This window comes from Pongo abelii, chromosome 12 (assembly GCF_028885655.2).
Source record: "Pongo abelii isolate AG06213 chromosome 12, NHGRI_mPonAbe1-v2.0_pri, whole genome shotgun sequence".
Classification (NCBI taxonomy): domain Eukaryota; kingdom Metazoa; phylum Chordata; class Mammalia; order Primates; family Hominidae; genus Pongo; species Pongo abelii.
The window spans coordinates 60,831,421-60,854,965 of NC_071997.2; the positions used below are offsets into that span (position 1 = coordinate 60,831,421).

A 23,545-nucleotide genomic window follows, 5' to 3' on the forward strand; every position below is an offset into this window, starting at 1 on the left:
CATAAAAATTTTAAATTTCTATAGGTCAAAAACTATTAATTGGTAAAATAAAGCCAACAAGAATTATTTACTACATATATGACAGGGGAAAAGTTAATATCCATATTTATACAGAACTCTTACAAAAGTATGAGAAAAAGATAAACATTTCCTCATATGGACCAAGAACATAAATAAGACATTTATAATAGAATGAATATAAATTATATAAACATGTTATATATAAATATAAAATAATTATTTAAATATATTCAAATTGAAATCGGTCAACTTCACCAGCTATCAATAAAATGAAAGTTAAGGCAACAATGAAATACCATTTTCACCTATAAAATTAACAAAGTTCTTTTTTAATATTATTATTTTACCCTGTGTTGGGAAGGGTATAGCAAAATAAGCCTAGGGGCATGATGAGAGTATAAAGTAGTCCAGCCTTTTTGAAGGGCAATTTTGATAAATATCAAAAGTCTTAAAAATGTCGAAATCCTAGGCTGGGTGTGGTGACTCATGCCTGTAATCCCAGCACTTTGGGAGGCCGAGGTGGGCGGATCATGAGGCCGGGAGTTCGAGACCAGCCTGGCCAACATGGTAAAACCCTGTCTCTACTAAAAATACAAAAATTAGCCGGGCGTGGTGGCACACACCTGTAGTCCCAGCTACTCAGGAGGCTGAGGCAGGAGAATTGCTTGAATCAGGGAGGCGGAGGTTGCAGTGAGCTGAGTTTGGGCCACTACACTCCAGCCTGGCAACAGAATGAGACACCATCTCAAAAAAAAAAAAAAAAAAGTTGAAATCTTTTCACACAGCAATTCCAATTTTAGGTATTTATCCCAAAGGAAACTCATGAATTATATAAAGATTCAGCTACAGAAATATTCATTGCCAATTTAGTTGCTTATAATGTGGAAAAATTTGAAAACACCTACATGTTCATCATTAACTAGTTAACGTGGATCATGATACATTCACATAATGGAATATGTGTATTCATTCAAAATTGTATTATAGAAGAACTTTTAATAACAGGAAAGATATCTATGTTGTATTGTCAAGTATCAAAAAGCAATTTTCAAAACAATTTGTTCTAATGTATATATACACATACCCATGTATTAAATACACACATCTTACATGCATGTACAGATACATACATGCATACATATATACATACATACAGAAAGGTCTCGGAGTGCTAATAGTTCTTGTCTAGAGCGGTGGGTTTATGGGTAATTTCAGGTAAATTTTATATTCTTTCGGATTATTTCTTTATTTAAAATTTTACAAAATGATGATGAGTTGCTTTTTTAATAGAACAATAAGAGCTATTTCAATAGCTTTTGAAACCGCTAGAGCACAGTCGGCCAATGCAGGACCTGATGGATGGCATGGCAACAGCCAGCCAATATTCTCTGCAGGAGTGAATTATCCTCTTTGTGCCCTTCAGTGGCATATCCCACAATCCAAGTGTGGAGAACCCTAAATGTCTGCAAGACATCTCTTTCATTGCCAGAGCCCTTCAGTGGAAAATGGGCAACAGAGGCCTTATAATCTCCCCTTTTCTGCAAACTCTCAAAACTAGAAGTGTAAGCTGGATGGTGGGGACAGGGGAGAGCACAGGGGGTCAAAGGGCAGAACGAAGAGGGAACATACCTTCTATTTCTCCTCCAGGGGCAGAGATTTTCGACATACTTAGGTAGGTGGTAGCCACGATGTCATTGTGAGTGAGGCGGTCCCTAGAGCAAGGGAGCAGAGAGGGCCTGAATACAGGAAAAGAACTGCAGGCCACAGCCCACCCAGGAAGTATGCGGCCTCGGTTACACATTGCAGGAGGGCGGGGGGCTGGCAGAGAGCACTCCTGGTCTTCACTTTGGTATGTTACTGAGGCCTGGTGATCCCAGAGATGAAGACACTGCACAGAAGGTTTGCTGCCCAAGACTCTCTGAGAGGGAACTAGTTCATCTCGCCAACCACCAGCATCCCATCAGGCAACCAATCCCAGGCTGCCAGCCCGGATCTCTGCAGACACATCTGCAGGCTGACAGGGAGGAGGCCAGAGGCAAGGAGGCAGGGCCAGGGGCTGGCCTGTTCAGGGAGCCAGATTCCCAGACCCAGGAAGAACTGAGAGGCTCCAGGAGCTAAAGAAATGTCCAGATCAAGGAGAAAACTAGGTGACCAGGAAGAAACTATCTCCAAGGCCACAGTCTTGAAGTAGCCAATGGTAATACACGATTCCTTTTTGTATCTGACTTTGTATGTAATGGAGCACTTTTAGCCTTTATCACACAGGAGGCTCACACAGCCTTGAGAAACAAGCACGTTTATTATTATCTCTGTTGCACCCATGAGGAAACTGAGGCTCAAAGCCATGTAGGTACTTGCCCAAGGTCATCAGGGGAGGAAGGGCAAGCCCAGGACGGAAGCCCTGGCTTCCTGATTCCTGGAACACTGCTCCTGCGTGGCATAGGGCCTGCTTCCAGGGGGACACTTCTTGGCTCCCCAACCAGGGTAGGGGACTGTGGCCAGGAGCTCAGAGAGGTTAACTGCTTGATTCATCTATTAGCCAGCCACATCCTGTGCAGACCCTCCCTCTGAACCCCACTTCTGCCTCCTTTGATAATAACAAACAGTAATAGCTAACATTTATTGAGCACGTACTAAGAGCCAAGCACTGCGCTAAAACCATCAGGTGACTTAACTCACTCAGTCTCACATCAGCACTACCAGGTAGGTACTACAATTAGCCCCAAATTCAGATGAGAAAGCCGAGGTTGAGAAGTTAAATAATTTGCCAAGATGGCAAAGCTGGGATTTGAGGCCAGATATGCTGACGTGGAGACCAGAGCTTTGATTGCAGCCACCTGCTGCTTCCCAGGTAGGCTAGACCTGGGGTCAAAACCACTAGGTCGAGAACCCTCACGACAAAGAATATTCCAGCCCCAAAAGCCAATGATGCAGAGGCTGAGAAACACTGGGCTGGGCAGGACCCATCTCCTTCAGGAAGTTCCTCCTGGGTATTTTCCCCCATCTTCTTGGTGCCCCTTAGACCCCCCTCCCTTTTGTGAGTGCCTTAGCCATGGGCAGCTTCAGATGACACATCCCAGCCCCATTGTGAAAGGCACATGCTGGCATGGTGCTTCGATATTTCTTTGAAATCCTAACCCTATGAGGTACCCTAATCTCTGCGCAATTTCTGTACTCCCTTCTTTCTCTTTGTATTTCCCAGGGAGGTGATTAAGCTTTGATCTTTAAAGTTTTCCATCGCCGGCACTACATTAGGAAGAATGAATTGTCAGCACAGACAGATCTTTATCATTTTTCCACGTGAATGATGTTAATAAGAACTGAAAAGCAGGGTGCAGTGGCTCATGCCTGTAATCCCAGCACTTTGGGAGGCCAAGGCAGATGGATCACCTGAGGTCAGGAGTTCAAGACCAGCCTGGCCAACATGATGAAGCTCCGTTTCTACTAAAAATACAAAAATTAGCCAGCGGTGGTGGTGCGTGCCTGTAATCCCTGCTACTCGGGAGGATGAGGCAGGAGAATCACTTGAACCTGGGAGGCAGAGGTTGCAGTGAGCCAAGATCACACCATTGGACTCCAGCCTGGGTGACAAGAGCGAAACCCCATCCCCCCTCCCCCGGCCCGAAAAAAAAAAAAAAAAAAAACTAGAAAGTAAAAATTTCCTGGAACATTTTACAATGATATTCTCAGCACCAGATGACTGACAGTTGATGGCATTTGTACCCGGTCTTCCTGACCAAACCCTAGAAAAGGCCAGCACTTGAAAAGGAATTGGATTTCTGACCTCCAGCCTTCTCTGAACTGGGAGAGGAGGGAAGGAGAGTGTGAGGAGAGAGGTTTTGTTTTATGGAGGTACGGGGTGGTTTGGGGTTTTTTGTTGTTGTTGTTTGGTTGGATTTTTTAATGAAAAAGGAATTTCTGAAGAATTAAATGGAAGATTAAGTCACAGAGAAAAGGCCATATGGACTATATCCTATTTCCAGGATTCAGGTAATAACAAGAGCTTATCTGCATTTTCTGGGAAGAAAGCACCCTTCTGGATAGGAACTTGAAGCAGCAGAATGCTTTCTGGCCAAGAGCTGGGTTTTGGGGCTTGGGGTTGCTTTTGGAAAATACAGCAAGTCTGAAAATAGACTCACAATAAAAATGCCACTTCAACCCAAACCAGAGATGCAACCACCAGATTCTGTAATGTGTTTGGATTGTACAGTACGCTGATGCCTTTGACACAGCTCACCCGGACTCGGGCCAGACACATCCACAACACAGGAGACAACCGCACCCACTCACATCCACATGCGCAAACACGCAGGGACACGCACAGCTCATCGCCCGCAGTCAGAGTAGCACACATGGAGAGCAGAGATGAAGAGATCATTCTGGGATGTAAAGCACATCTTTTCTCCAAACCGCTTCCCCACGGTACATACCCGTGGTCGCTGCCCTCGCGGCCTCTCCCTCACAGGCCCTCCTGGCGGCTCTCTTTCCTCTCCTCTAATTCTCACAAGCTGTTTTCTTTAGGCCTGGGGAACTGGCACACAGCTTAATGGCTCTGTGGCCTGGGGGTTTTTCCCTAGTCTCTCATTATCCTCCTGGTTGGGGGTGTCATGGGCATGAGACCAAAGGAGAACACGCTGGGGAACCACATAGCCAAGACTTCTTGGGGGCAAAGAAAGGACAACTCTCTCTTTTTGGGAAGCCCAATACCCTGAGATCACACGTGTAGACCCTGAATATTCCCCTCAAGTGTAAGAGAGAGCTCCCCTCAACTAGCAGAAGGTGGCATGGCCTGGTGGTTAGGAACACAGGCTTTGGAAACAGCAGGCTTGGGTTCAAGCCTGGCCTCAGCTACTTTCCAGCTAGCTGTCAGCTTGGGCGGGTCACTCAATCTTTCCCAACCTGCCTTCTCATCTGTGAACTGATGTCGGTGAGTTGATGGTCAGAAGAGATGACTCGTGTCAAGTGCTTGCTGGGAACAAGGTTTGGTGTCTAGTAGGTGCTCAACAAGTATTAGATGCTGTGATCTTTCTAAGACGCCCGCAAGCTGCTGTCTCAGCTGCTGCACAGCTGCCGTGGTGTCCCCTGCTCAGGCAATCTGGTCCGCTCCTCCAGCCTGGGGACCCCACCTTTTCATCCCACCAACCCAGGGCAGCACCGCAACCCATCTTCCCTGAAGCTCTGCTCTTTTCAGCCCCTTCCCTTGGTTTGCGAGCCTCTCCTCACTGGAATGTCCTCATCGTGAGCTTAGCAAAACTCCACCCCTCCTGCCGGGCCATCACCTGCCCCACCTCCTCCAGGAAGCCTTCCCAGCTCCTTCTGCCCTCAGAGATGATTCCTCCTTATCTGCCTACCTCCCAACAAGAAGGTGTGAGTAAGCTTCCCAGGAACTGCCCATACCCTCTCCATCCCTGGCTACCCCAAGGGGACATTACCTCACCTGAAACTTCTCCTTCACACTCTTAGTACCAGTCACTGAGCCGAATGAAACTGAGGGACCCAGCATCCCCTCAGGACAGCCCGCCCTAAAGACTCCAAGACTCAGAACTCACCAGTCTATGACACGAATCCTCATTTTTTCGCACATGGAGGGAAACTGAGGAGGGAATAGAGGCGTGTTGGAAGAAGAGTCCTTTTGAAGATAGAACAGCCCCTCCCCACCCTGAGCTGAAGTCTGGGATAACGGCAGGATCCTGGGGAGGCGGGAGCCCTGGACCTCCTGAAGCCCAGAGCCTCAGGGGCCTCCTTGGGTGTGCTGGGGGCAGGAGGCTCACCATGGCAGGCAGTGTGATATTCTGGTTCCACTGGGGGTTGGCCGTCTTCTCCAAGATCTTGCTGCACAGCTAGAAGACACAGGGAGGGGACAAGTGGATCGAGCTCCATGGGGACTCTGGGCTCCCCCGGGGCCACCATGCCAGCCAGTGGCCATTTTCTGCCATGCTGGCTGCCCTTAGGGCTGGGTGTAAGACCCTGGGGTTGGGGCCTAGTGCAGGGGGCTCAGACACAGGGAATCTTTGCAGAGACAAAGCTCAATGGAAGGTCAGACCCAGAGCTGGGGAGCGGGTAACGGTGGGGTGGGTTGTCTGAATGCCACAGCCCTTCTACCCTTAACTCACACCTCTGGCTGAAAATCCCCCTCCATACCTCCCATTATGGCCATGACCCTAAATGTGGGGGCCCTGAGTCCAGTCCAGATGGGCTTTCCCAGAGGCCCTTATGGCCCGGAAGGCTCTTTTGCCCATTATCCCAGATCATCCACCATGTAGGAAGACTGTGACCCCTAGGAGATCAGAGATGGGGGAGGGGAGCCATGCACAGAGGTCAGAGAGTGAAAGAAAATTCAGTGAAGATACAAATCCTATAAGCCATAGTCTGCCTCCAACCAGCCCTGCCCTAAAGACCAGGCTTTTCCCAAACAAGAAACCTCACAGGAGTGGAAACCAGATCCAAACCAGCAGCTCACAGGCCAGCCCTGACCTTGGGGTCCATAAGGAATACCAGGCCCCTTAGCCAGCCCCAGGGCATCCTGTACCCACACATGGGGGCAGCAGGTAAAGACTCAGTTTCAGATACACAGATCCTGGTAGATTTCCATGTTCTACACATGAAAATAATGAGCAGCCTTTTCAGAGCATTTACTATGATAAGCCCTGCATTGCGCTAAGCATTTTATGTGCATTATCTCATTTAATGAGCATCTGACTTAAATCAGAGACTTCAGGTCCCCAGGGGTGAGGATGATGTCTCCATTCCTGGTCCACCCAGTGCTGGCCCCTGCCCCCACCTTCCCCCTCCTCCTTGTAAAAAGAGCCCCAGACAAAGGCCACACAGGGCTGGGTGTGGGGCTGAGTGCCAGGATTTGGCCCTTGTGTTAGTTAGCAAAGAGAGGAGTAAGGGAAGAAGAGAGACCAACGATCCAATCCAGTGGAAGAAAGAGCAAAGAGTGGAAGAGACAGTTCACAGAATGAAGATGCAAGGCCTTGAGACATATAAAAAAAATGCTTCATCCCACTCATAAAGAAACACAAAGAAAACCAACAAAATACCATTCCTCACCCATCAGATTCATAAAAATCTCTAAAGTCTGATAGACCACTGTTGGCAAGGCTATGGGAAAACTGCATGCTCATGTTTTGCTGGTGGGAAAACAAAATAGTTTGACCCCTCCAGAGGACAATTGGCCACTATCTATTGTAGTTTCAAATGCATGTTCCCACTGCCCTATGAATCCTACCTCTAGACACCCATCCTACAGAAATACTTGCACATATGAGGAATGACATATGTGTGAGGCTATTCACTGCAGCATGGCTTGAACTAGCAAGGATTTGGAACAACCCATGTGTCCACCAATGGAGAGCAGGTTAAATGAAGTATGGTCCATCCGTACAATGGAGTACTAGACAGCTCTCAAACAGAATGAGGATGCCTCTAGGTAGTGACATGAGACAATCTCCAAGTTATATGATTAAGTGAAAAAAGCAAGGCGCAGAGTGGTGTGATGTGCAGCCATTTGTGCTAAAAGGTAAAAGACAAAAATCTATAGTCGGCTGGGCACGGTGGCTCATGCCTTAATCCCAGCACTTTGGGAGCCCAAGGCAGGTGGATCACTTGAGGTCAGGAGTTCAAGACCAGCCTGGATAATGTGGCAAAGCCCTGTCTCTACTAAAAATACAAAAATAAGCCGGAAGTGGTGGCACATGCCTATAGTACCAGTTACTCGGGAGACCGAGGCATGAGAATCGCCTGAATCCAGGAGGCAGAAGCTGCAATGAGCCGAGATTGCACCACTGCACTCCAGCCTGGGCTACTGAGTGAGACTCCATCTCAAAAAAAAAAGAAAGAAAGAATCTGTAGTCATATTTGCTTACACGTACGTCACAAAACCAGAATAATATAAAAGAAACTAATTGCAGTGGTTTTCTTTGAAAAGGAAGAAATGGATTGATTGTTGGATGGGGTACAGAGCAAGAGGGAGATTTTTCATGATAGATAGATAGATAGGATAGATAAACAGGATAGATAGATAGATGATAGATAGATAGATAGCATAAATGTACTACCTAATTCAAAAATTAGATAAGCAAAATTTTAAAATAAAAGACACTTTAACAAGACCCAGCTGAGTGGCCCTGCCAACTCTGTGCCCCAGGTCCCTGGAATAAGAAGGCACAAAGGCACAAGCTGCCCCAACACACACACAGGATGCACACGGGCTGCTTCAGCCCCTGCCCCAGGCATCTAGCCCTCCTCCATCGCAAACACTTCAACCTGGCTGCCTTCACCGGGATGTGGGTCTGGGGGTTGAACAGCAGCTGGTCCATCTGCCACACCCCAGCCAGCACTGCCTCTGGCCCCAGAGATCCCTGCCAGCCTTCCCCCATCCTGTTCCACCCACAGGCACTCAGCCAGGGCCACACCATGCTGCTTCTTCCTCTCCCTCTGCTTCTCTTTTTTTCTTCCTTTACCTTTTTTTCTTTACCTTCCTTCAGTCCCCAATGGAGTATTATTAGCACACTCTCTCTGGAAGGCTATTTGTCCATCTGTATCAAATACTTAAAAATAAGCCCTCTGGCTTAGCAGCCCCAATACTAGAAACTTCCCTACAGAAAAGCAGTCAGAGTGTGGATGAAGATTCCTGTATGCTGATGTTTGTCACAATATTGTTTATAAAAGAGGAAAATTGGAATTATATATATCCAAAAAATAGGTCAAATGTTATGGTATCCTCATCTGACAGAATATTATGCAGCCATCAAAAAAAATCATTTCAATGACTATTTAATAACCTGAGAAAAGATGAGACAACACAAGCAGTTTACCAAACTGCGTGTATATAGTTGATTCTCATTATTCATGGTAGTTACATCTATAAGGTCACCATGAACCCTGAATTAGTGAATACTGACTCATTACCCCAGAGGAGAAGCAGGGTTAAATTCCTGGCAGCCTCTGTCACAACGTTTTTGTCAACTGATCAATACATAACCTTGGTTTATGTGTGCTTCTGTTGAAGGACACCTTACTTTTCAATATACACAGCTGAGTCATCAGCATTGAACTCACAGCCAACGGCACTGTGACTCAAGCCTGCAGGAAGCTTACCTATCACACGTACTTCCTCCGTAAGGCACATCACAGCCTTTTTGAGCTGAGGAACACCAGACAGCACTTCAGCATGACATTTGGGGCCATTTTAAACAGCGAAGTCACCAAGAAAAGGCACAAAAATGTGAAAAACATGAGACTACACAGGACACGTATCAAAGGACATGTATTTTGTCTGTGTCCTTTGATACGTGTCCTGTGTAGTATCATGTTTTGAGACTCTCTGCCTCCCTGTTTCAACTCTCACGGAGTAAATACATGTCCTTTGATCATGGACACGTCGTATTTACTCCATGAAAGTTGGAGCAGGGAGGCAGAGAGTCACCTTATTCAACCTCAGCAACCAACATACGTGCTGGGAGACTCAAATTTTTCAAAGCCCTGAAAGTGTCCACAAATCATCACTAAAGTGCCATGAGTGTTGATTTGGGGCTTGCAAATACATTTTAGTGAGTAGGCAAATTGGCAAATACAGAATCCTTGAATAATGAAAATCAATATTTTCATTATTTTTTTCCAGCAAGTGGGAAGAGGGGAGGTAAGAGGGTAGTGGGAGCTAAAGAGAGAAAACATACTAGTACAAGCCAATGTTATCAGTAATTCTCTCCAGGGTGGTGCAGGGTACAGAATATGGTGCAGTGGGAGTTTTTGTTGTTTTCCTTTTCTCTGATTTTTTTGAATTTTTTGCAATTAATGGGTTTTATTCTTGAATTCAGAAAAAAAAAGTTGTTTTAAAACTTCCTGTCCTGCCCTACAAGTACCTACCTTTTCTTTCTTCCATACCATGAAGTGCACAGTTGCACACACTCTCCCACACTCCTATCTTCTTAGGAACTTGGCCAAATCAAGTATGGTTCACATCTTGGATAATACTGCCACCAGGTGTTCATAAGGGGAAATGCAAAGAAGGCCAGCTGGGGTGGGTGGGCACACAGAATGTAACCTCAGGGCTCTTCAGCTTAGGATGTAAAGAGAGAAAAGGGACACGCAAGCAGGCTAAAAGAGAGGGACAGGCAGAATGAGACACGCCATAAGAGCAGCAGAAGGGGGGAGGCCACAAGGAGGTGGCTCAGCGCAGAGAGGACACAAAGGCCTGGGGCCCACCGAGGAGGCTGGCCAGGTTGAGACTTTCAAGATGGAGCATTCCAGCTGCCTCCTTCACCATAAGGTCATTCTTCAACTCCCTCCACCTCCTTCTAGAGGAAAAATGGGAGGTGCAGCTTCTTGCATAAGCCCAAATACCCATCCACTGTATACAGTGCCTTGCCTTGGCCGCCTTTGTCCTTTCACCTCCCCCTAGACACTGGTACATTCCTAAAGAAATCCCCAGGGCCAGCCAAGGGCATCTCAGAACAGAAGACCCAGGGAGATCAAAGATGCTGGCAGGGACCCAGGAGAAGCCAGGAGCAGCCAGGAGCCCCAGACCTCTGAGGCTTAGTTCCAATGAATGTGAAGGCACATTGGTCTTGGTTCTAGCCACCACCGAAATACCTTCCATGTTGGGAATGCGAAATACGAACAGTCTCAGGACATGAATTTCCCCAAGTGTCAAGTGGAAAAATTAATCCTAGTCCTTGGAACTCATGTCCCACAAAAACGTACAGCCACAGCTTCCTGTTTCCTTCCTACCTTCAAGCAGCTGTCCCCATTCCTCCTGATGCCAGGCACAGGGCATAAGACCTGGACCCTAAGCCCACACCAAAATCTGCACTCAGGTGAGGATCTGCAGTAAGCATTTACACCTCCACATGAACGAGTTTAAAATCTGCATTACATCCCCGTGTACATTTTCACTGGGACCCTGTGCTAGTCTCTGAGGAGAGAGAGCCCAGCTCAGACGGGTTCCTGATGGCCACCTTCAGTATAATTCATACATCAACACAATAATGACTGATATAACACATTAGAAATAAAAAGTATTGAGGTCCATACTAATACTCAATGAAGCAGGAGGGAGAAAGCTCTTCTTTACAGAAAAAAATGTTGGCTAATCAAGAGAAAAAGAATGATAATGAGAAAATCACCACTTTGCAGTCCCAACTAAATGACTTCTTCAGACAGGAAGGTCAATGGATGCTTAGACCATTAGGTAAGAGGTAGCTGAGAAGTAGGATATCTGTACAGTACCAAGATATCACCCACAGTTTACTTGCTAATTACAAAGTGGGAAGATTTACTTTTATAAGGGAGCTGTCTGGAGGCACCACTTTAACTGTGTGATCAGGTGATCATCCCTGATGATGGGACAACCTGATATTATGGCTCCCTGCTGTGATGCCATATGACATGCAGAACATCACCTATGCTGAGTTCTTGCCAAAATACTTCATCTGAATCTAATGGAGTCTATAGACCTAACTTCCAGTTTACAGGAAAGAGAGGAGCCAGAGAAACAAGTTAAACAACAGAAGGAAACCATCGAACAAATCCAGTACTTGGACAAATGGCCTGGGCTGTTCAAAAATTCAATGCCATGAGGTGAGAAACAAGGGAATGCTCCTGGGAAGAGCTGGCAGTGGCTATGGGGGCATGAGGTAGGGATGGGCCCTGGGGACAAGTTTAAAGTCAAAAGCTAGAGATGGCATGTGGGATGTGGAGAGAGAAAAAAGAGGGAAGAATCAAGGCAGGTCCACATTTTCTGCCTTTGATAGTTGTACCTGGTTAAGACAGAGGCTTTTGGATATGGGGCAGTTTGTGCAGAGAAAATGACTCCCTCCAGGGCTCAGAGGGGCAGCAGGCGGAGCTGTTTAGAGGCACAGAGAGGCCTGGGGTTGAAGGGAGGGGTCAGAGAGCTACGGAGTTATCGGCAGAGAGGTGATGGCTGAAGCCTGGGAGCGCTGGGGCTGCCAGGAAAGCCTGTGGGGGGTGCACAGACACTGGGGGGGTGGGCAGCCTGTGTGGAGAGAAGGGCTGGGACAGAAGTCAGCAGGGACTGGAGCCACAGCCCCGCCTCAGGGCAGGAAGGTGGGCTGCAAGGAAGAGGCTAGGGTGCCCACCAGAGGGATCTTTCTCTGCCCAACTACCCCCACAACATTTTTAAAATAATCATTATATTTTTATCCCACATCTTTAAAATATAGTTTCCCTATCTTTATGCCTTCATGTCTGGTTTCCATGCTGTTGCTCCATTTTCCCCCAAATGTTCCTCTGCTATCCACTGTCCGACATCCTCTCCTGGGCCATCCGCATCTATGTGTCTGTCTGGGACACCCCCAGGCAGAACTGTCCACATTCGTGTGCAGGGCAGCCCCTGAGAGCTGGGCCTGTGTGGGTGTCTCACCACACACCAGGATCAGCCCCTCCTTGTGCACACACCTCTGGTGGGGGCGCCTCGCTCTGTCTTGCTCTCACCCGGCACCGTCCACAGGGCACCAGGAAGTCCCCTCCCGAGAGAACCCTCCTACTCCCTTGCTCCTTACCATTTTCCCCGCAAAGCTGACCTCCACAAAGGGGTCCACCAAGTTCTTCTTGTTACTCTCAAAGCCAAAGATCTGTTTCACATTGTCCATCACGGCATCGTCCACTGGGAAGAGGGACACACCAGTCACTGCCTACCTGCTGTTTCTCCTCCAAAACCCTGACTATCCCCCATCTGTCTCCAGGCAGTCCTGGGACTACCTGAGCAAGAAGCTTTGGCCCCTTCACACAGGGACTCAGCCCAGGAGCTCCCCCAGAGGGAGGACTGTCTCAGAGCAGCAACTCCTGAGAGCTCCGGGCCACTTTGTCACCAGTCCCAAACAGCTCGTTCACTGTCCCTGCCCTGCATTCAAAGCCTTTCAGATCAAATCTATCTGCCTGACTAATTAGAACTCTACATCACTAAGGGCAGTAAGTACTCAGAAAAGGACTGGCAGTTGTTATAACAATATCCCATTATTGGTGCCTGGTTGACATTTTCCTTTAAATCTATTAGCGCAGCGATTTACCTGAGATTAACCAAGAAGTCAATTCTGTTGTTTTTTTTTTAAGAGATTTTAATCTATGCTGCCCCAAACCAATTATTTTTTGAATCAGCCAGATTATTTATATATGTAGATAAAGATAGATAGATATGTGTATGTGTATGAAGCATGTTATGCTTATAGACATATGAGTGAGTGAGTGGACGGGGATAGTTAAAGATTATACGCTAGCTAATATCTACATGAATACAAAAGGCAACAACAATTAGCAAACATTTATGATCTGTTTGCCCATCAATTTTGGTTTTTTGTAAACAACATTGCAGGGAATTCAACACAAAGCTCTTTCACCTTAAGAAAAGCAAACATTTCTATTTCCTCACGCCCTTCTTGAAGTTCACCAGCCTCACTTTAGTTGGAATCAATAAGTGCAGAATATTTTTCAGAATGTGTTTTAGTACGGAATTAATACCCATTACTTATTTACAGGCTTTCTTCAGGATTTGGTCCAAGTAAGCTTGTACATTTCATTTCTTGATGTCAGCAGCCAAAGCAGAAACTCTCAATAATCTTTATGGAAAAGTTGTAACCAGCGACCCAAGTTGCAAACCTTCTTACTGACTCTGCTGTGGACAGTGGCTTGGTTGTGTTAATGCATGCTCTAAAATAGTGGCTCACAACGGGGCCTCACCACAGAACAACCTGGGGAGCCTTTAAACCCTACCAATGCTGAGCCCTGCCCTAACTTGAGTCAATCTAAAATGCTGGAGGTGGGGCCCCAGCATTTGGACCGTTTTGAATCTTCCCAGGGAATTTTACTATCAGCCCAGGTTGATAACCAGAGCTCTAGAATATTCGGTATAATTCCCCAGCATTGACTAAACACACAGATGGGTCTACTACTGGGCCAACCACTGTGAGAAACCAGGCAGTGGCCACACTGGCCTTCCTGGGAGGAAGAGATGGTTGCAAGTCGGGTGCCCACTGTCCCAGTTTGCCGGAAACTGCAGGGTTTCCTGGAACAGGCACTTTCAGTGCTAAAACCAGGACAGTCTCAGGCAAGCTAGGATGGTGGGTCACCTTGTGGATCTGTGTCCTTCATCTGTGAAGACAGTGGGCCCCAGGAGTCCTTCATGCAAACCCTTCCAACATTAGAGCAACTGCTCCCCAGCCCAGCTCTGCCACTAGCAGGACGGGCTTCCTCATAGAGGGAGGGAAAATCAGTGAGAGCCAGCCCTAAGGCCAGAATAGAGTCCAGATGGTGCTAACTTCTCAATGAGAACCAAGAAAATGGGTCCACAGAGTGGCCAAATATTGCCAGACCAGGCCCAGAGGACACTGGAATGGAGCTGAGAGGCAGCTATTACTCTCAAGAGTTCTTGAATCTTTGTAACTCCACCAGCACTGATTACTTTTCATTAAATTCTGATTGTTTTCCTAGACGCCTCTCCTTCCCCCAGGGAGCTGACCCCGCCCGCCATCGCCCACCCTCACCAGCCCTGCGCCTCCAGCCTCCTGCAGACCTCCCACCCAAGGGCGCGCCCCACGCACTCTGCGGCAAGTCCTCGGCCCGGAAGACCTTCAGGCAGAAGTGGGCTCCTCGCAGGGCCACGCCTGTGGGCCGGAGCAGGTTGCTTTCAATGTCCTCCTTGTCTTCAGAGGGGTCTTTTCTCTCCAGCTACAAAGAAAACCAAATATGATTCCTTCACGCACTCCTAAGCACAGGGTTTTACTTTCCTTTTCTAAGAGTTCCACCTTCGCCACATAAATACTGCATTCTGCAGTAAGGTAGACTGCGCTCTGCCACTTACTACTGCGTGGTCTCAGGCAAGGTCCTTCACCTGATCCTCAGCTTCCTCTTGAGTATAGCAGAGACCATGATACTGACCTTCCAGGACTGTACAAGGAACATCTCCAGTAATGATGTAAATGCATGTGGCACACAGCAAGCATTCCACCAACCTCAGTCTCCTTCCCGCTCTCCCCCACCTCCCGGTTAAAACATAGTACGATAGTAACCGAGGTCTAAGCTGGCCACTCTATCTTCGATAACATGCAGGTGTTCATTCACCCAGCCATTAGCTACTGAGTGACTACTAGGTGTCTGTATGGTGCTGAAGGGCAGGAAATATGGCAATGAATAAGGGGACGACATGAATAAGCACCCTGTTCCCATGGAGCTGACTATCATGCAGGGAAAACAGACTTTCAGCAAACGAATCCAATAACATGTCCTGTGTCTTGTGTTTGGAACAGTAATAACAAAAATCACATCCCACATGCATTGATGTGTATGCACTCTCTCATTTAATCCTCATAGCACCCCACCTTGAGTGGGTCTCAAACTTGGCTGCACATTAGAAACACCTGGGGAGGGCCGGGCGTGGTGGCTCACGCCTGTAATCCTAGCACTCTGGGAGGCCGAGGCAGGCAGATCACCTGAGGTCAGGAATTCAAGACCAGCTCGCCAACATGGGGAAACCCCGTCTCTACCAAATAATACAAAATTAGCCAGGCATGGTGGCATGCACCTGTAGTCCCAGCTACTCAGAGGCTGAGATGGGAGAATTGCTTGAACCTGGGAAGCAGAGGTTGCAGTGAGCCAAGATTGCACCACTGCACTCCAGCCTGGGCAGCAAAGTGAGATGCCCCCGTCTCAAAAAAAAAAAAAAAAGGAAAAGAAAAGACTCACCTGGGAAGCCGAGGTCACACCCTAGACCAATTAAAACAGAATTTCTGGGAGAGAGTACCCATGCAGCAGTGGCTTGTAAAGCTTCCCAGATGATTCCAACTGGCAACAGAGGCTGAGAATCAGTGTCTTCTAGACCACTGCTGTGCATTCCAGCTAAAATGCAGGTTCTAGTTCAGCAGGTCTGGGGTGGGGCCCAAGATTCTGCATTTCAACAAGTGTCCAAGTGATGCCCACGCTGCTTGCCCACAGATGATGCTCTGGGTGCAAGGGCCTAGAATGCCCCCACTTTACAGATAAGAAAGCTAAGGTTTAACACAGGCTGGAAGCAGAACACACGTGCTTGGAGAGCACAGAGCAAGGGGGCTTGTAACCATACTGAGGTGGGGTCAGAAATGCTTCCCAGCTTGAGACCTGGATGATGAGCAACAGGTGGAGGCATCCAGACGAGGAGGCAACTCATGCAGAGGCCCTTGCACATGGGGAAGTTGGCAGCTGGAGGAACAAACAAAAGATCTGGTGGCTGCTCTTGGGCTACTGAGCAGCGAAGGGACAGGAGAATAGCAAGGTCAGGCTGTGCCCAGCAGCCAACTCCTTGGACAGTTGCCTGGACTAGCCTCACCCCATTTCTCACTCAGTCACACTTGACATGTAGAAACCTGCTTCAGGATCCTTGCTGCAAAACACTCAATCCCAGAATGCCCATATCACAGCGTGCCCAAAGGGATGTGTTCTGTGTTTATTCTCCTCAGCTCATGTCAGAAGAAAACAATCATCTTTCAGGCATCCATAAAAATGTCTATTCCCCTAGACGATAAGCACTGATTGAGCACCTACTGTGTACAAGACCTGCTGTACTAGGCAAGAGGGGAGATAAAAGATATCACATTTGCTATATTGTCCCCATCATCAAGAAACTGAATCTCAGTGATGAAGACAGACACATAAGCTGATTAGACTACCAAAGGGCTGGGTGGTGGCCCAAAGGAAAGACCAATAAATTTTCCTGGAAGACGAGGCAAGCTTCAGGGAGGAAGTAGCATCTGAACTGGGTCTGGAAGAATAAATTGGGTCTTGGTAGGCAAAGAGAGGGAAGGCATTCCAGCAGGGGAAAAGGCCGGAGAGGGATGGAAGAGCATTCTGGAAAGAGTCACATCATCTGGTGTGGCCAAAGATGGGGCCCATGAAGATACATAACAGCAAGTAGTACTGGGAAACTAGGCTGAGGCCAAATGTCAATGGCCTTGAATGTCATGCTGAGGATCTTGGACTCTATCCTAAAAGCAATGGGAAGTCACTGGATGTTTTGTAAGAGAAGATGTGCATGATTCTACCTGGGTTTAAAAATGATGACTGGTGGCCAGGCGCGGTGGCTCACGCCTGTAATTCTAGCACTTTGGGAGGCCGAGAGGAGTGGATCACAAGGTCAGGAGTTTGAGACCAGCCTGACCAACATGGTGAAACCCCATCTGTACTAAAAATACAAAAATTAGCCAGACATGGTGGTGCACGCTTGTAATCCCAGCTACTCAGGAGGCTGAGGCAGGAGAATTGCTTGAACTCGGGAGGCAGAGGTTGCAGTGAGCCGAGATTGTACCACGGCACTCCAGCCTCGGTGACAGAGCAAGATTCTGTCTCAAAACAAACAAACAAAAAAAGATGACTGGTGATAAGGTGGGGATAGGTGGAGAAGTATAACATAAGAAGTTAGGAGACCTCAGAAGACACTTAGGAGGGATGGCAGAAACTGCTAGTTGTTCCCCCAAATCCAGTCTTTTCTGCCTCCTCTAACAAACCCCTCAATTTTTAGCTGGACAGCATTAGGATGGACTTTATTTCCCAGGCTCCCTCGTAGTTAGATGTGGCCATGTGACTAAGTTCTGGTCAATGGGACCTAAGCATAAATGTGTACAACTTCTGGATCATGCCTTTGAAGGAAGAGATGTGGCCTCCATTGTCCTTTATTCCCATTTCCCTGGCTGGAAGACAGACATGGTGATGGGAACTGGAGCAACTATCTTGGGCCGTGTGACGGAGGCTGCATAATGATCACAGTGGAGAAAAGACCAGGAGGCTGGGCCTCTGATCATTGCCAAAGCACTGTGCCAATTCTGGACTGTGGCGTTCATGAGAGAGAAATAAACATCTGTCCTTAATGCCTATTATCTGGGGCATCTTTGTTACACCAGCTGAACCTATACTGTAATTCACAAAGAGACCCAAGTGAGAGAGAGTGGGAGCCGGGCCTCAAACTCGGGTCTTGGGATGGGAAAAAGAAGAGGCGTCCACTGAGGTTTTCACACCAACAAGACTGGCCAACTGCTTGCATGGGGACTGAGGGATAAAGAATGAAACTCTGGCCTTTGGTTTGGGGGACTAAGTGGATAACCATGCAATTGCCTAAGATGTCACCTAATACAGGACTAGAAACAGGTGTGGGGAGTGGGCAGCAAATGATACCAGGCTTTGCTATAATAAGTTAGATTTACTATAATAAGTTAGAGGGGCCTAAGGGACACGTTAATATGGCCTGATGACAAGGCAACTGAAACTGAGCATCCAGAGCTCAGAAGATCCAGGCTGGAGAAGAGCAATTTACAAGTCTCAGGTGGTGTCTGAAAGAGATGGACTCCTCAACAGTGGGGGGCAGGACACAGCAAAGGAACAGGGACTGAACTGCAACATCGAATTTGAAGAACCCACTGGAAAAGGAGCAAGGAGAGTCATGAATGCTAAGGGAGGAGACAGTTTCAAATAAGGCGTGGGCTCCAGAATCGAACGCTATGGAGCAGTGGTGCAGACTAACAGAGGAGAGCTCCTAAGCTACGGTAATGAGTGACCCTTACACCAGTGGTTTCAGGGAGGGGAAGTGGTGGGATTCCTACTGAAGAAGAGAAGGAATGAGCAGCTGGTAATGGAGTGGAAAAAGGGGGATGCAGTGCACCCTTTCAAGAAGTTGGTGATGACCAGCAGTAGGAGAGAGAGAAAATATTAGCGGAGAGGAGGGGTGGGGAGAAATGGGTCAAGGAAGGGGTGATTTAGGATGGGGAAATCTTGAGCCTGGTACAGATCATGGAGCTGGAGGCAGAGGAGACAAGTGTGAGAAGAGAGCAGAAAGAGGAGGCTAAAGAAGACAGTGGAGGATGTGAGGTCATGGCCAAGGAGGTGGTGGGATAATGCAGCAGGAGGGGCGGAGGAAGGGAGGGAAGGCGGATGAAGATGAGGGGCGAGCTGAGGACCACGGGAGCTCCCAGAGCTCTCACCACTCATCACTGTGCAGCTCTGCCTCTCCAAGGGAAGCTGAGGTTGGAGCTTAGGAAAAGGAAGAAAATCTGGGAACAGCCAGGAGAGATAAGGAGTAAGGAGATGAGGAGAATTAGATAAGGAGTAAACTACACCCAGGTAAAGGAAGAGGCGGACAGCACCCGGGGCCCAGCTGAGTGGAGAAACAGAAACCCACATTCATCCAAGCAGCAAGTCCAGGTGGCCAAGGAGCCAGCGTGTGGTGAGGATGGGGGGGACACGAGGCATGGCAGGAGACCCCAGGGGCCCTGTCCTCCTCTCCCTCCCTGCACAATGCCATCAGCCATATTCAATTACCTCACCCCTGACCTTCACCTCACCCCTGACCTTCAGCACTCCTGGCTTTCCCTCACCCAACACGTCCACCACCCACCTGCCTCTCTTCTGCTTCTGCGCTGCTGAGCAGCATGAGGCAAGTGGCTCCACTACAGACAAAGCATCCAACCCAGAGTGGGTGCTCTGGTGTTTGTGCAGAAATCCTTTCATTAAATCTAACCCCTCATTCCTCTCCCACAAAGATGATTCCAAACCTTTTTTCCTCTTCTCAAACATACAAAGATGCAGATACCTCTCCTGCTGCCAACACTTTTCTCATTCTTACCACCTCCAACTTATAACTTTACTTACTGACATGTAGAGATGAGCATGATACATTCTTAGGCAATGAAATTCAAGTCACAATATAATATATATAGAATAATCTCACTGTTGCAAAAAGAAAAATATGTGTGTATATCCTTCCAGAGGGATGTGCAATGAGATAATAATAGGTCTCTCGGAGTGGTAGGATTATGAGTGATTCATTTTTTATTAATACCTTGCACCCAGAGCATTCATTTTTCATTAATACCTTTCTACATGTTCTACATTTCTCATTAATTACCACGTATTTTTTTATATCAGAAAAAAAAATAGAGTTTTTGTTTGTGGTTTTGTGCCTCCACCACCAAGCGCTGCGTGGGAGACCGTGAGGAAGACCCAGGGAAATGTACTCACAGGCGCTTCGTCCCCAGGCCCCAGCACACAAAGGCTTGTTTTCAGGTAGCCTCTGGCCCCAGCAGAGAAGTCATCAGGGTCTGAGAGCAGCAGCCACTTCCTGAGATAGGCGTGCCCTAAGAGAGACAACATCCACTGGCGATCCCAGAATCAGAAGACCCCAGCCTGTGGCCACATCCAGGAGCCCAGGATGGACTGCACAGGGGAGATAAAGGACTCATCCACTGGGCCATGAGCGCAGGACTCAGATTTTAGAATCAAAAGGTACTTTGAGTGTTCATGTGGTCAGAGTCAGAAATATTAACAGAAACCCCTGTAAGAGGCTGGCAGAGCCAAACCCAAGGCCATTTTCCTCCCCTTCAGGAAGTGACCAGATCAGAATGGAAACCAGGGTGAGGAGAAATCCTGGTTTGTCACCCAAATGACCTGTCCCTGTCTGCCATGAACCCAGTCTCCAGTAATGGGGCCTTTCATATCTAGCCTCCCTAAATGGGCCAACGGAGACACAGGCAAGTGTTACACCCTCCCAAGGGCCTGTCTCACATGGAGGATGAATGACCTGCTTTCTCTCCCAAGATCAAACCCTTCCTCTAGATTGTAAAACCCCCAGGAGGGACAGTGAGGATCCCAAATGAGTGTCCCCAATCAGCCTCCAGAACCAAAATGCAAGGATACGGCCAAAGTGGTGAGAACTCACGGGGCTCTCTGTAAATGGTGCCCACGTCCATCTGCAATCAATGAGAGGAGACACAAATCAAACTCTTGCCGCCAAAGTGTTAAATAAAGTGTGGTGCGTCATACAATTCCATTAAAAACCATGTTTTTGAAGAACATTTGGAAACACAGGCAGTCAACATTTGATACTACATGAAAAGAAAGTGAAATATATTTTGATCCCAGTTTGGTAAAGAATGCTTATGTACAGAAAAGAAAGAGGAAAGGAGGCTGAGCGTGGTGGCTCATGCCTGTAATCCCAGCACTTTGGGAGGCCAAGGCGGGTGGATCACTTGAAGTCAGGAGTTCAAGACCAGCCTGACCAACATGGTGAAACTCCATCTCTATTAAAAATACAAAAAAAAAAAAATTAGCCGGGTGTGGTGGCGCATGCCTGTAATTCCAGCTACTTGGGAAGCTGAGGCAAGAGAATCGCTTGAACCCAGGAGGTGGAGGTTGCAGTGAGCTGAGATCATGCCATTGCACTCCAGCCTTGGCAACAAGAGCAAAAATCCGTCTCAAGAAAAAAAAAGGAAAGGAAATTCAGCACAATAGGACTATGTTATCCCTGCATGGTAGATTTGGATGATTTTTACTTCATTTTTTATTCCTTCCTGTGTTTTACGATTTTCTATTAAAAATCCATAGATGATTGGGATAATGACAGTGGGGAAGGCTGCAGGGGGCAGTGGGGGTGGGGAGCAGGGAGTATATGGGAACTGTGTACATTCCACTCAATTTTTGCTGTGAACCTAAAACAGCTCTAAAAAGTCATCTATTTTTTTAAATCATAGATTACTTTTATAATTAGATACAAGTAAAATAATTTTTTGACTTAACCCTTGGGTTCTCAGAACAAGAATGCAAAGAGACTCAAAACATAATTAAGATTTAATTTGCTACAGAATGACTCAGGCTCAAGCTCATTCTTTTAAAAAATGCTTCTCCAGGTAAACAGACTTAGTTTTTTATCTTGTGACTTCTTCCCACAGGCAATGATTTGAGAAGACAGCGCAAAGACAAAGAAATCTCACCCACTGATCTAGCCATCGGGTCCAACCCAGCAATTTTTTTTTTTTTTTTTTTTTTGAGATGGAGTCTTGCTCTGTCGTCCAGGCTGGAGTGCAATGGTGCGATCTTGGCTCACTGCAACCTCTGCCACCCAAGTTCAAGCGATTCTCCTGCCTTAGCCTCCCGAGTAGCTAGGATTACAGGCACATACCACCACACCCAGCTAATTTTTGTATTTTTAGTAGGGACGGGGTTTTACCATGTTGGCCAGGCTGGTCTTGAACTACTGACCTCAAGTGATCTGCCCACTTCGGCCTCCCAAAGCACTGGGATCACAAGCATGAGCCACCACACCTGGTCCCAGCAATTATTTATTGAGCAGAATGAATAATTCTAAGGTAACTGTTCTGACAACAGGTAGAATCAAGACCCTTATTTTAAATTCGTATTTAAAATACACATTTAAAGAAGGAAGGCATGGTATACTTGGATAGAGGGGAGAGGGTAAAATAAGCTTGTGCTCTTTCTTTCCTTTTGATAAATCCTTGAAAATTTCAAAATGAGAAAATTAATAATAATTACATCAAATTACATTAAAACACCACGCAGGCCAGGCACGGTGGCTCATGCCTGTAATCCCAACTCTTTGGGAGGCCAAGGCGACCAGATCACAAGGTCAGGAGTTCAAAACCAGCCTGACCAACATGATGAAACCACGTTTGTACTAAAAATACCAAAAAAAAAAAAAAAAATTAGCCCGGCATGGTAGCGCACGCCTGTAATCCCAGCTACTTGGGAGACTGAGGCAGGAGAATCGCTTGAATCCGGGAAACAGTGGTTGCAGTGAGCTGAGATCGCACCACTGCACTCCAGCCTGGGCAACAGAGCAAGACTCCATTTCAAAAAAAAAAACAATCATACAGGTCTCCTTTGATCTGTGCAATTACTAGTTACCTTTACGTAATCTGTCAAATCCATTGGCTCTCAGTTCTCGGAACAGAACTATTCACTTCTGGACTGTCTGGGACAAGTGAGGAGGCTGGGGCAGGGTTCCCCTCTCTCCACTGCCTCTCCCTCCCCCAGGGATCCATGTCTGAACCCCACTCCCATCCCAGAGCGAGAGTGATGTCAGGGCAGAGAGCGCTGGGTCTCACTGGCCCAAGATGGCCAGGATGAGGAGGAGGGCTGCCCAAACTCAGCTCTCACACTGCCTTCCCAGAGGTGTGGGAAAATCCAAATTACAAATAAGGGTCTTGATTCTGCTTGTTGGAAATAAGGGAAGAAGTACTTCCCTCCCCTCTCTTTTTGTCAGAACACTTACCTTAGAAAACTTGTAAATATATTACACTTTCCCTGTCTCTTTGAAATGCATCTTTTTAAGAAACTAAATAAGCCTTTTGTCAGCTTTAGTATACAAATGTCATTCTCAGGACGTCTGAAATGTAAACACCAAGGGAGATGGCTCCCCTGTGTCCCAGCTTCTGTGGGAAGATAGGAGCCTAACTCCCGTGGGCACTTTGCTCCAAGTTGTAAAACTACTTCCTGTCATAAAAATATGAGTTTGATTTTTGTTTGGTCTTCTGGACACAACAAATTAGCTAACATAGATGTTCACCCCGATTACCAGGTGACTTTGGGATGAACTCGGTGTGACCAAAGGTGCTGTACATCTTTTTAAGAAACTAAATAAGCCATTTGTCAGCTTTAGTATACAAATGCCATTCTCAGGAGGTCTGAAATGTAAAGTCCCCTGACCTGAGGGCAGGGCATAGCTTCTCTTGAGAACGTATGTAGTGGGCAATCG

General features: G+C 47.2%; 1 protein-coding gene across 16 annotated transcripts in view; it reads right to left on the reverse strand.

Moving 5' to 3' along the window:
* The window catches only part of DYSF (dysferlin), a 251,913-nt gene that overhangs the window by 145,149 nt on the left and 83,219 nt on the right, over positions 1-23,545 (reverse strand). For all 16 annotated transcript variants that reach the window (XM_024242004.2, XM_024242000.2, XM_024242002.2 and 13 more), the window contains 7 exons: positions 20,714-20,744; positions 20,017-20,132; positions 14,580-14,706; positions 12,546-12,649; positions 5,793-5,861; positions 5,571-5,614; positions 1,651-1,733 (listed from right to left, as the gene is read on the reverse strand). In XM_024242004.2, the coding sequence (XP_024097772.1) occupies positions 1,651-1,733; positions 5,571-5,614; positions 5,793-5,861; positions 12,546-12,649; positions 14,580-14,706; positions 20,017-20,132; positions 20,714-20,744 (574 nt within the window). The remainder of the gene's footprint in view (positions 1-1,650; positions 1,734-5,570; positions 5,615-5,792; positions 5,862-12,545; positions 12,650-14,579; positions 14,707-20,016; positions 20,133-20,713; positions 20,745-23,545) is intronic.